Raw genomic sequence first — 14,101 nt, 5'->3', positions numbered from 1 at the left:
ACCTGTGTCAAACTTTCATATTCCTTCATAATACTTAATATTCACGCAGCACATATTTTAATTCCTACTTAGATTCCAATTTTGAGACTATGTGACAAAAGATATCTTTATACAAACCTATTAGACTCTGACTTCTCAATCATAAAGCTGTCTTTTGACTTGTATGCCCAAGACAATACACAGCAAGTCTGCCAAAACTTAGCAATTTCAATTAGAAAGTTTATTCAAGGAAGGACAAGTTTCTTTTTACTTAAAAAAAAAAATTTAATGTTATATTTAGTGTACTTTTGGAACAGGTAATACATTCAAAATGTTTGATATTCCAAAGCTACAAAGGGGAAAATGTCCCATCCTATACTATAGCTATCTAGTTCTCTTCCTCACAAAGTCATCAATTTCTTATGAATTCTTCCCAGGAATACCTTATACATATAAAAGCAAATACATACATATTCTTCATTCCAAAGGGTTAAAAGTTTAAACTTAACTAATATGAGCATTCTCAAGTCAACTATGGATTGTATCATTTGTGGAATCTTTACCTTCTCAAATTCTGCATCTATCTGGGATAGGAGGGCAGGCTTCTCATCCTCAAAGAACATTCGCAAAGAAGGACCAACGTACAGATACATCACACCAAGCAAGGTGATGGCAGAAGTCCTCACAGCCTGGCAGAACAAAAAGAACTTTTCAGATCAGAACAGAACCATAAAGATGGCTGTACTACTCTTCCTATACATGCTGGTATGTACTCACTGGGTTTGTTGCAGCAAGAGCTGTCTTCACATTGCTAATGAAAGCTTTCACGTTCAATCTAGAAGAAATAATACTTAGAATGAAAAACAAGTGAAACCTCAAAATACTCAATGGAGTTTTATAAAGCCAGACTCTAGAACCAGCTTCCTTTAGATATGTCCCGAGTTTCACCTATTCTCTTTCTACACTCATTTAAAGTAAGCTTTAAATACTATCTATATGCATTAGATCAATCCAGTGTTGATCTCTTTCCTGAACTCCAGATTCATGTATCCGACTGCCTTTGTGACATTTCCATTTTTATGTCTAGTAGATATCCTACATCTGTCAAAACCAAACTCCTGATTGTCCACAGCCCGCCCCCAAACCTGTTCTTCCCACAGTCTTCCCTATCTCAGTAAATAGCCACTTCATTCTCCAGTTGCTCAGGCCATCCTTGACTCCTCAGAGTCATCCTTGACTCCTCTTCTCTCTTAAGTTCAATATCCTGCTTAGTTCTACTTTCAAAATATATTCTGAGTCATAATACTTCCAAGCCATATAATTTCTTGACAGGATTATTTCAGTAGCCTTCTAATTAGTCTCCCTGCTTCTGCCCTTGATCCTCACTATCTGTTCTCTCTGACTATAATCTGAATAATCCTTGTATTCTTCTGCTCAAAACTATCTAATGGTTTCCAATTTATTCAAAACTTTGAGGCCCTATACAACCTGGGCCCCTGTTCTTTCTTCAATCTTTATCTCCTACCACTCCCTACTCCCTCACTCTTCTACTCCAACTGCATTCTGAAGAACAATTACTCCTTGCTATTTTAAAATATATCACGTGTGCTCCTGCCACAGGGCTTTTGCACTTGCTGTTCCCTTTGTCTAGAATGTTTTTCTCCCAGGACTTCCCTAGTGGTGCAGTGGTTAAGAATCTGCCTGCCAATGCAAGGGACATGGGTTCAAGCCCTGGTCCAGGAAGATCCCACATGCCGTGGAGCAACTAAGCCTGTGCACCACAACTACTGAGCCTGCGCTCTAGAGCCCGCGAGCCACAACTACTGAGTCTGCGTGCCACAACTACTGAAGCCTGCGCGCCTACAGCCCGTGCTCTGCAACAAGAGAAGCCACCACGATGAGAAGCCCACACACCGCAATGAAGAGCAGCCCCTGCGCACTACAACTAGAGAAAGCCTGCATGCAGCAACAAAGACCCAACGCAGCCAAAAAAAAAAATTAATTAACTAATTTTTAAAAAAAGAATGTTTTTCTCCCAGATTGTTACAGATAGCTCCCTCATGTCCTGAAGGTCTGTGTCCCAAAGTCATTGTTTCAGGAAGGATTCCTGTCTACCCTATAGAAAATAACACTATCCCAAACACTCCAAGGTGATACCACTAACCCCCATTCTGCTTTATTTTTATTCCATTGTTATTATACTTTCTGGTGTATTTTTTACTGTTTATTGTCAGCTCCCCTTACTCAAATATAAGTCCCATGAAAGGAGGAATTTAATCTTGTCCATGATGTATTCCCAAGGGCCTGAAACAAAAGACTGGAATATCACAGGTACTCAATATGTAGTTGTTGAATAAATGACAAATCATGGGTGAAATGCAAAGAGGAAAATATTCACATGGCTTTTATGTCATTTATGCCAAGAGATTAGTTTTACATCAAAGACTATACAATTAAGAAGGGATTAAAGGGACTTCCCTGGTGGTCCAGTGGTTAAGAATCTGCCTTCCAGTGCAGGGGATGCAGGTTTGATCCCTGGTCAGGGAACTAAGGTCCCACATGCCGAGGGGCAACTAAGCCCACGTGCCACAACTACTGAGCCTGCGTGCTCTGGAGCCTGTGCGCTGCAACTAGAGAAGCCTGAGCACTGCAACGAAGAGCCCGCGTGCCGTAAGATCCCACGTGCTGCAACTAAGACCCAGTGCAGCCAAATAAATAAATAAATAATTTTTTAAAAAAAAGGGGATTACAACAATACCCTCAACTATAGGAGGACACCACAGATACCGACATAACAAAATTCTTTGCTTGAATGACACTTAAATGATAATTTCTAGGAAATTCTCTGGCAGTCCAGTGGTTAGGACTCGGTGCTCTCACTGCCAGGGGCCTGGATTTGATCTCTGGTCGGGGAACTAAGATCTTGCAAGCCAAGTGGCATGACCAAAAAAAAAGATAATTTCTAGAGTATTATATCTTCATTTGGTAGAATCAGAACACTGTTTTGCAAGTGGCCTACTAAGAGGCATGTTGTGACAAGCACCATGGCACAGAGAAATGCAGCACAGCACAGAAGTTACAGTATTCTCTCTTGGAACCAGAATGCCTGGATTCAAATCTTGGCTTTGGGGCTACCCTGGTGGCACAGTGGTTAAGAATCCACCTGCCAATGCAGGGGTCACAGGTTCGAGCCCTGGTCTGGGAAGATCCCATATGCCGTGGAGCAACTAAGCCAGTGAGCCACAGCTACTGAAGCCTGAGCCCCTAGAGCCTGTGCTCCACAACAAGAGATGCCACCACAATGAGAAGCCCACGCACTGCAACGAGGGGTTGCCCCCGCTCGCCGCAACTAGAGAAAGCCTGCGCGCAGCAACAAGGACCCAATGCAGCCAAAAATAAATAAATAAAATAACTTTATTAAAAAAAAAAATCTTGGCTTTGCCACTTTCTAGCTGTGACTTGGGCAGATCACTTAAGCTTTCTGTGCCCTAGTTTCCTCATCTATAAAAGGAGAGAACAATACCTCACATGATTTTTATGATTAAATCAAATGAGTTATTATTTAGAAAGTGCCAGGCATAAAGTAAGTCTATAAAATTTTGTTAAATAAAATACAGCAGTCCCCCCTTATCTGGGAGGGATACCTTCCAAGACCCCCCAGTGGATACCTGAAACCGTGGATAGTACTATATATACTATTTTTTTCCTATACCTATGGAACTATGATAAAGTTTAATTTATAAATTAGACACAGTAAGAGATTAGCAATAATAACTAATAACAGAATAGAACAATTATAACAATATACTGTAATAAAAGTTATGTGAGTGTACTCTTTCTCCTTAATCAATTTTTTCAACTCTACCAGAAATGCAGCGGCTGCTTCACTGGCAAACGCAGCCTCTCCTGTAATTTTTACATTTTTCAGTCCCAACCTCTTTCTGAATCTGTGTAGCCATCCTTACTTGCAGCAAATGGCTTGGTGTCACTTGTTTCAGAGGATCCCTTACTGAAATCTTCATAGTCTGCATGCTTTTGGGTGGAACACATTGCCATCAGTCATGTTTTCTTTCCGTTTATGTCTTCCACCCAAAAATTTAATGCCTTTTCCATCTTAACTAAGCACTTACAATGTTTGCCGTTTGAGGTGCAACAGTGAAACTCATGAATTTCTTTTTCCTTCACAATTTATGGATAGAAGATTCTTACTGTAGATCTTAGCAACCTCAGCATGCCCTTTTTTTCTTTCCTTACTGAGTTGAGAACTTTCACTTTTTCACTTAAAGGAAGCACTTTACAGCTTCTTTTTAGCATATCCAAATTGCCAGCATCTCTACTCTTGCACTTCAGGGCAATTTTTTTTTTTTTTTTAAGACTTTTTTGATGTGGACCATTTTTAAAGTCTTTATTGAATTTGTTACAATATTGCTTCTGTTTTATGTTTTGGTTTTTTGGCCGTGAGGCATGTGGGATCTTAGCTCCCTAACCAGGGATCGAACCTGCACCCCCTGCAATGGAAGGCAAAGTCCCAACCACTGGACGGCCAAGGAAGTCCCATGGGGCCATTATTAAGTAAAATAAGGGTTACTTGAACAGCAGCACTGCAATACCACAAGGATCGATCTGTAACTGAGACAGCTACTAAGTGACTGATGGGTGGGATACACTGGACAAAGGAATGATTCATACCCCGGGCAGGACAGAGTGAGATTTCATCATGCTACTCAGAATGGCCCACAGTTTAAAACTTATAAATTGTTTATTTCTGAAATTTTCATTTAATATTTTTTGACTGCAGTTGACTGTGGGTAACTGAAACTGTGGAAGGTGAAACCACAGAGAAGCGGGGGACTACTGTAAACACATGTGTTCAACAGGCAAATAACTTTGGGAAAGAGTGGGTTAAACAAGTGTCTCAATTGCAGGACTTCTGAGAGCCTTTAATTTTCCAACGTGCACTATAGATCTCTAAACAAGTGTGATTTTATATAGTATTTTCCAAATGTATTTGACTAGAAATCCTTGGAACTGGCTTTTCTGTGGGACAGTTACAAATACTTGAGGAAAAATAACTTAGAGAACTCTAATATTAGTGGATATCAAAATGCAGGAGCACAAGCCAATATAGGCTTTTCAGGAACAAAGGTAGTTTTGTTTTATAAAAATTATAGATAATCCAGCTCTGGCTTCTCAGAAATAAGCAGCAATAGCTACAACAAATATAATCACCAGTTAGAGACTGGCAAAACATGTACTTGATTTCTTTCTGACTTACCCAGAAAAACCAAATTCTTTTATTGCATTTGATAGCCAATTCAGAGTTTCTGACTGATTCTTGGGATTCTTCTGTGAGAAAGCCATTGACATAACCTGGAGTGGAAAAACAAACATACAAAAAACCAAAACAGATCTGTGTTTTCTCTCATATTTCTCACAGAAATATAGCTTGACATTAAGGCAGGAGTGGATTAAGCGTGGTTTTCCTGATGCTAACACAACTGCAAGAATGCCTTAGGAATGAAATATTTAATTTACACAAGAAAATGAGGTAAGTGACAGAAGTATTAAAAGCATTCTCACAGTATTGTACATCAACTAATACTTCAATAAAAAATTTTTTTAAAAGGCAATCTGGACCGTTTACAACTTTTCATTAGTGGTCACTGTGGATTATAATGTCTTAAGAGAAAATTACTTTCATTCTTAATAGAATATTCTTGACTAAGACAATTTTAATTATCAGGCAACAGTGCAAAAATTACTAAAGGTAAAAGTAAAAAAGTATCAAAAAAGGTTTTACTTGAGAAAAAAAGAACTAAAGCTTAACTAATAACCTTAAATTAAAATTTGGGAAAAAACTGGGAAAACTTGAGGAAAGAAAGCTCTGTGTCACTAACCTGTTCAGCTGTCCATGGCAACATACAAGCTTCAGCTATTGCTGTCATAGCTTCTTTTGCATTGTTCCCACATTTCACATCTCCAATCTTGTCTACAAGGCCATCTAAGACGATCTGAGCTGAAGTTTTGGAAAAATTTCCCTTCTGGGCAATCAAAGCAACTATGTGAAGCTTCATTTGCATCACCTGAACAAGGATAAGTATCAGAAAGTTATGAGTAAGCCAAAGACATTTATTTTGGTGGGGGTGAGGTGTGCCACGTGCTTGTGGGATCTTAGTTCCCTGACCAGAGATTGAACCGGGCCCTCGTCAGTGAAAGTGCCAAGTCCTAACCACTGGACCGCCAGGGAATTGCCCAAAGACATTTATTTATTTACTTATTTTTACAGCAGGCAGAAGATGTAACAGCTGAGAACATGACCAAACTAAAGTCAAATTTTAAACCAAGAAACAAAATAATTTTTATCCTTTAATTGTTATCAATTAATGTAGCTGACAGCTAAGACAGAAAAAAAACCACTCAGTGTTTTAAAATATTAACAAGCAATGTTACCACATGAAGTTTATGAATTGAAAAATATAATTTCTATTTTCTCCTTCTCCTATGGTTATCTGCATATAGTACTGAGCATACATCCTGAAATACATAATAAAATGACCATACTAATTCAGAGTTCCTACTAGAGTTGCCCACAAAAAAAATTACAACCCTCGTGTACATACACACACACACACACACACACACACACCAGAACTTGAGAGATTTAAAGAATTTGTAGATTTTTAAGTGGAAGAATGGAAGGAACTGTGAAAAACAATTTAAAGATATTAATGTGATGATGGCAGATGTCTGGGACTTCAGACACTTTTGACCAAAAATTTCCCTTTGTCCTGTTTTAATATTTAAATAACAAGTGTTGGCAAGGAAGTAGAGAAACTGGAACTCTCCTGCACTGCTAGTGCAAAGATAAAATGGTACAGCCACTTTCGAAAACAGTTTGTCAGTTCGTCAAGAAGTTAAACACAGAGTTACCATAAGATCCAGCAATTCTACTTCTAGGTAGATACATGTATTCACACAAAAACTTGTACATGAAAGTTCATAGCAGCATTATTCACAAGAGCCCCAAAGCAGAAACAATGCAAATGCCCATCAACTTATGAATGGGTAGGGACTTCCCTGGTGGTCCAGTGGTTAAGACTCCACGCTTCCAATGAAGGGGGCGCAGGATCCCTGGCTGGAGAACTAAGATTCCATATGCTGCATGACACAGCCGAAGAAAAAACAAACAACTTATGAATGGGTAAATAAAATGTTGTATATCCATATGATGGAATACTGTTTAGCAATAAAAGACTGTAGAGTTGATATATGCTACAGTATGGATGAACCTTGAAAACATTATGCTAAGTAAAAGCCAGACACAAAAGGCCACATCATTCTATTTACATGAAATGTCCAGGTGAAGTGATCCATAGAGAGAGAAAGTAGATTAATTGTTGCCAGGGACTGGGGGTGGGGACTTGGGGAGGAATAGAGAGTGACTACTGATGGGTATGGGGTTTCTTTTCGGGGTGATGAAAATATTCTGAAATTAAATAGTGGTAGGAGTTGCTAACTATGTGAATAGACTAAAAACAGCTGCACTGTACCCTTTAAAACAATTTTATACCCTCAGGAAAGTTGTTATAAAGGAAAAAAAGATATAAAATTACCTCTTGTTATGGATCTAATACAAAGAAGGGTATTAGCTCAAATTAGGTGTGCTTCTTTCACCTATCTGAGAAGCTATGTAAGGGGAGTTTTAAAAGTGGTGGTGTGAGGGGAAGAAGGCAGCATCAGAACCTTCTGGCACGGGAAACCTTTGTGGAGCTGGATGGTATGGATGAGGTTATAATGCAGTGCTAAGGGAACAGTGAGCAAGGGAGCTAAGGTCCTAAACAGAGAATAAGAGGTGGCAAAACAGAAGTAAAAAAGAGACTAGCAGGAAGCCAAAAATAAACCTGATACATTTCAAACTTTTGTTTCCCATCAGCTCTAACCATGTCTAGAGGAGGAGAAGAAAACTCTTTTCTCATTTTCCTTCATGTATTACTTTCCTATACCTCCCTTTACACCTACTTTTTAGACTAAATAACGGTACTGCTCAATTTCATCTCTATTATCAGTTAATGAGTTAAACCGATTATGTGGTCATTTTTTATTGGCAATTTAAAGACTACATTTATTTTTTATGCAAAGAAATAAGAAAGCTATCTCATTGTTCATCCCTCCCTATATTAGAGGGCTTCCAGGCCTAAATAATGAGAAAAATGCATACATATGAATTAACAAACAATAAGTATTTGTATATATATAAACTCGTAAATGCACAAAGTTAGAGTTATGTGTTTAATCAAAATGGATACATTCCACTGTTCATTTAAAATTACATGACACATTGGCTGAGAGATTTTAAAAAAAAGAACAAGCTAAAAATTACCAAACTATACCTCTCTAATACACCATAGGATGATGTAATGAAAATTACTTCAATAAAAGACATTAAATCTCTAATTTAAATATACCTGAAAATTAGTTTCTTTCCATCCAGGTTTCTTGGCCAGCATCCTCACTAATGCCTGGCATGGCATTTCAGTTCGGTCCATTAGTTCAACAGCCTTGAAGTAAAACAAGATAGTAGGAGAGTTAAGGGATTAATGATTAGTTCCAAGGGAACAGTATATACCAAATCAATTAAGTGTTTACCTTTGAAGGAGTGAGGGGAATGGAAATGAGGAGGGTAACAGAGAGAGCTTGTTTACCTTCTGTTATAATACTGTGTTTCTTAAGTTGGATGTTTGGTATATGGTTGTTATAGTGATGCCACTGAAACTCTTTTTTTCACATTTCAGGAATTCACAAATAATTTGCCCCAAAGAAAGTAACAGTAACACTTTTAATTTGCCCAATGTATGGCAGAAACTGCTAATACATATTTTGACTTATTTGATTTTCCTAAAAACATAGCAAAGTAGAGTAGGTTAGAAGCATTTAAGTACAGGTTTCAAAGAAGCACACCTCAGGGCTAAGCCTGAGTGGTGGATGCAGGACTGGAAGCCAGGACTCCTGGCTCAAGTCACAGCATTCTTGCAGTTTCTAAACACCCCTCTTCATTAGAATCAAAGAGTGTGTGCCAGGGCTTTCCTGGTGGCGCAGTGGTTGAGAATCTGCCTGCCAATGCAGGGGACACGGGTTCGAGCCCTGGTCTGGGAAGATCCCACATGCCGCGGAGCAACTAGGCCCGTGAGCCACAATTACTGAGCCTGCGCGTCTGGAGCCTGTGCTCCGCAACAAGAGAGGTCGTGATAGTGAGAGGCCCGCGCACCGTGATGAAGAGTGGCCCCCGCTTGCCACAACTGGAGAAAGCCCTTGCACAGAAACGAAGACCCAACACAGCCATAAATAAAAAAAAAAAAAAAAAAAAAAAAGTGTGTGCCAAAATAAACCAACATGCTCCTGTCCAACACAGATTGTTTTTAAAGAAGCTTCTCATACCAAGCGATAATGTCTATTCTTCTGAGAATCAGGACAACAAAGAGGGAAACATAGAAATGGATGAGGGGTGGTTTATGTGAAGAGACCTGTTTGCCTAGTAAGTTTAATACCATAATATTAAAATTCAGGGACTTCCCTGGTGGCACAGTGGTTAAGAATCCGCCTGCCAATGCAGGGGACATGGGTTCGATCCCTGGTGCAGGAAGATCCCACATGCCATGGAGCAACTAAGCCCGTGCACCACAACTACTGAGCCTGCGCGCCCTAGAGCCCACGCACTGCAACTACTGAGCCCACGCGCCGCAACTACTAAAGCCCGCATGCTCTAGGGCCTGCATGCTGCAACTACTGAGCCCACGTGCTTCAACTACTGAAGCCCGTGTGCCTAGAGCCCGTGCTCTGCAACAAGAGAAGCCACCACAATGAGAAGCCTGCGCACCTCGACGAAGAGTAGCCCCCGCTCACCACAACTAGAGAAAGCCTGAGCACAGCAACAAAGACCCAACACAGCCAAAAAAAAAAAAATTAATTAAAAATAAAATTCATGTAAGCCTTATAATTCAGAATAAACCTAATTTTCTTGAGTATGCATCACTTAGGTTATGAGCTGATAGAAGCCACAGAAAGCAGATGTTGAAAGATAAATACTACACAGCTAAAAAGCAAATAAAAACCCCACCTCATCTTTAGTTAACACCCTGCAGACATGTTCACTGGTTATAAAATACAGCAATTAGGGCTAGTCCTTCATTTATCAATTCATCACTTCTGTATGATGTAATTTTCTTTCACATTCAACTCATCCCTGTGCACCCACCTTTTGGAACTCTTCCATACAGGCCAGCCTTTCCTTCCAGTTACTGCTGTCTAGAAGCTGTATACAGGTAGCAGGAAGGACAGCTGAAGCTTTTTCTTCACATACTTCTATCTGTAAGATACAAAACATCAACATTAATAATTGCTTAAGGAAACAGATGGCAAGAATGTAAGAATACCCCAGCCAAAACTACAAGAACACTCCCATAGGTGTGTTTTAGTATCTGAGGATTCTATTATACTACTGTAAAGGGGAAGTTTGTCCAAGGCACAGTTTCAATAAGCTAAAAAGACATCCATTAACTATATGTTACAGAACTCAGAAAAGAAAGAACTTGAATCTCCTCATGGGCAATGACTTTCCGCGGCTTTGAGTCTGAGGCATACTGTATAATACTGACCGAGAGCTCAGGCTCCACTATTTCTTTAGTCTCCAACCCTTTCTTGCTCTTGGTTCCAGTGCTCCCTGTGCCTCCTAGTGCAGCTGGTTTCCCCTTCTTCGGTGGCCCGCCAGGCTAAAAGCAAACAGAAAAATATTAAACCACTTAAGGATTTAGAATAGTGATTCTTAGACATTTTGGGTTTAGAGATTCCTCAAAAATTTGATTAAAATGAGGGATCCCTCAACCAACAGCAACAACAAAAAGACCCATATTTTTTGTGCCCACAGAATTTAGCAATTTCAAGGGCAGACAGACCTCCTGAAGATCATTCACGGGGAATCTGTAGAAGCTGTATTAAGAACCTCTAGGGCTTCCCTGGTGGCGCAGTGGCTAAGAATCCGCCTGCCAATGCAGGGGACATGGGTTCGAGCCCTGGTCCGGGAAGATCCCACATGCCGTGGAGCAACTAAGCCCGTGCGCCACAACTACTGAAGCCCACGTGCCTAGAGCCCGTGCTCCACTACAAGAGAAGCCACCGCAGTGAGAAGCCCGAGCACCACAACGAAGACAACAGCAATTAGAGAAAAGTCCATGAGCAGCAACGAAGACCCAATGCAGCCAAAAATAAATAAGATTAAAAAAAAAAAAAAAAAGAACCTCTAATTCAAAATGAGCTAATGAGATAAATGAAATAAAAACGATGAACTGGATTTATGCTACATTTACAGATTAATTTGAGAATTAATGTTTGATGCCTTTAAATGCCTCTAGATCCTTCCTACACTAGTAAAGGGCAGTTTCTGAGTTAAAACATTTACTCACTATTTAACCACAAAGTACTCCAATAACATGAGAATATGTTATTACTCACTGTAGAACTATCTAATTTGTGAAGGAAAAGAGGTGTTATGCCAATTTCAGTGAGTGTTCTAGTTATGTTGAAGATGCCCATCTCACTGAATTTTTTTTATTGTTTTATTAGCTTTCCAGTTGACTTGCTTGGGTTTTCCAAGAATATGATCATATAATCTATAAAAATGATATACTTAATCATGTCAAAGTATCCATCCATTTCTTTCTTTTTTTTTTTTTTATTTATTATTTATTTATCTGTTCATGGCTGTGTTTGGGTCTTCGTTTCTGTGCGAGGGCTTTCTCTAGTTGCGGCAAGCGGGGGCCACTCTTCATCGCGGTGCGCGGGCCTCACACTGTCGCGGCCTCTCTTGTTGCGGAGCACAGGCTCTAGGTGTGCGGACTTCAGTAGTTGTGGCACATGGGCTCAGTAGTTGTGGCTCACAGGCTCAGCAGTTGTGGCACATGGGCTTAGTTGCTCTGCGGCATGTGGGATCTTTCCAGACCAGGAATCGAACCTGTGTCCCCTGCATTGGCAGGTGGATTCTTAAACACTGCACCACCAGGGAAGTCCCTATTTCATTATTTAATGATACTTTCTGATGCCTTAAAATGTACTCCTGTATCTTCATTACCATTTTTATCTCTATATAGGTTTCAAATAACCAAATGTACTATTGGAATATGCTGTCTTCATTAAAAGATGCTCTGCTGTATTTTGAATGTTGTAATGAGTTCATCTCTCAAATGAAATCATACTGAAGAACAACCCTGAACCTAAGATTCAGACCCTACCTTACTAAATTCGAATTTTTAAACCATATTTTCCAAGTCATCTATTAACCTTAGTAGCAGGTGCCTTTTTTAAGGGTCCTGGTTTGGGTGCTGAAATGTCCTTTGTGTCCTTATCTCCTGTAGCCCCCGAAGCAGCAGCTCTTCCCGGCACAGGCTTGAACTCCTTCTTGTCAGCTGCAAGTCCAGCTTTCTTACCATGTACGAGCTCTACTTTTTCTGAACATTCTTTGATCTGGAGAATGAAATTGAGACAGACATCATTGAGCCTAACTTTGAAACTCAATCACTACATTACTTAATAAGTCATTTCTAAACCACAACTACATGAGAATTCAGAGAGAAAAGTTTCCTTTTCAACAAAGATAAATTATCCATATTTTCTTGGCAGTAGATATACATTAATGACATCTTACATTATATTTCTATGCAAATGAGAATTTACTAAACTTACAATAACCACATTTTTGTAGAAAATGAACTTATGTTTATCGGGGGGGGAAGGGGGGGAGGGATAAATAGGGAGATTAGGATTGACATATACACACTACTATATATAAAATAGATAACTAATAAGGACCTACTGTATAGCACAGGGAACTCTACTCAATACTCTGTAATGACCTAAAAGAATCTAAAAAAGAGTGGATATATGTATATGTATAACTGATTCACTTCGCTGTACAGCAGAAACTCACACAACACTGTAAATCAACTATACTCCAATAAAAATTAAAAACAAACAATAACCATATTTTTGATGGAAGACATTCATATTCAGAAAGGCAATTTTCCAGATATTAGAAATGAAATTAACTCAAAACATCATTTTTACCTCCTCTACAGATTGGTCACTCAATTTTATTTTATTTTATTTTTTATAATTTGAAAGATATTTCTACTAATCAAGAAATTCTGATCAAAAGGATACCAGTAAACAAACCCATATTGCACAGAGACAGGACCGTTATCCAATTTCATTACAACCCATTACTAACCTACCTTATCAAGCTTGAGTTTGTCGACATCAGCTAAGAATGGGTTTACTGCTTTCTCACCAACCACCTTCAAAGCAGTACCCAGTGCTTCAAATGCAGCATCTCTGACGTCAGGAGCAGAATCATTGATGTGCTACAGTCCGGAAGTAAGCAAGATGATCTTAATACAAGGTTCTTTAGGTATTACTGATTTTAATTCAGACTGATGGTTGTTAGATAAAGAATTTGCTTTTTACAATGCACAGAATCTAAGCTTAGCTTTCTATTTGCCAATTAAGTTACTCTTCCTCTTACCCTCTATCTAAAATGCTTCATACTCAAATGATCTTCAAATACTCTAAACTGGATGCCTATGCTTGACCAGATCCAGCTGAATATCAGTTTATGGGCCAAATAAGAAAATAAAAGTTTTAGTAGTCAGTGAAATTATAAAGCTAATTTGTGCTTATCTTCAAGAACAGGAACATAAATACAATAATTTGGATTCAATTTTCAAAGCTACAGAGGGTCTCTCCTCAAAAGACAATAATCTACAGTCTTAAAGTCAAGTAGTCACTGTACACAATCAGTAGGAAAAACAAAATCTTGCCTAGGTATAAAATATTCCCCCAATTTCAAAGCGAGTCTATACCTTAAGTAGAGCAGCACAAAAAGGCTTTAGTAAGCTCTTTGGCAGGGTAGAAGCAGTGCAGTGGCGGAAGCTTCTTGCAATAAAAAGAGATGTCTGCTGCTTGATGGTTGGATTCTTATTATCCATTACTGCTAAAACATCCTCACTGATGTTCTGTAGTGTGGTCTTTAGAAAGAAAATGTGGTCAATAAGCTTTTCTCAAATGTAAAGAACAA

General features: G+C 39.1%; 1 protein-coding gene across 4 annotated transcripts in view; it reads right to left on the bottom strand.

Moving 5' to 3' along the window:
• The window catches only part of CKAP5 (cytoskeleton associated protein 5), a 103,619-nt gene that overhangs the window by 34,143 nt on the left and 55,375 nt on the right, over positions 1-14,101 (bottom strand). For all 4 annotated transcript variants that reach the window (XM_082340094.1, XM_082340096.1, XM_082340095.1 and 1 more), the window contains 10 exons: positions 13,887-14,051; positions 13,260-13,388; positions 12,310-12,492; positions 10,632-10,745; positions 10,232-10,342; positions 8,445-8,537; positions 5,877-6,062; positions 5,255-5,349; positions 757-814; positions 543-668 (listed from right to left, as the gene is read on the bottom strand). In XM_082340094.1, coding sequence (XP_082196220.1) covers positions 543-668; positions 757-814; positions 5,255-5,349; positions 5,877-6,062; positions 8,445-8,537; positions 10,232-10,342; positions 10,632-10,745; positions 12,310-12,492; positions 13,260-13,388; positions 13,887-14,051 — 1,260 coding nt within the window. The remainder of the gene's footprint in view (positions 1-542; positions 669-756; positions 815-5,254; positions 5,350-5,876; positions 6,063-8,444; positions 8,538-10,231; positions 10,343-10,631; positions 10,746-12,309; positions 12,493-13,259; positions 13,389-13,886; positions 14,052-14,101) is intronic.

The sequence above is a fragment of the Balaenoptera borealis genome (assembly GCF_965194805.1).
Source record: "Balaenoptera borealis genome assembly, chromosome: 11".
NCBI lineage: Eukaryota > Metazoa > Chordata > Mammalia > Artiodactyla > Balaenopteridae > Balaenoptera > Balaenoptera borealis.
The sequence above is the reverse complement of the archived record's forward strand: the minus strand, read 5'-3'. Positions and strand labels throughout refer to the sequence as shown.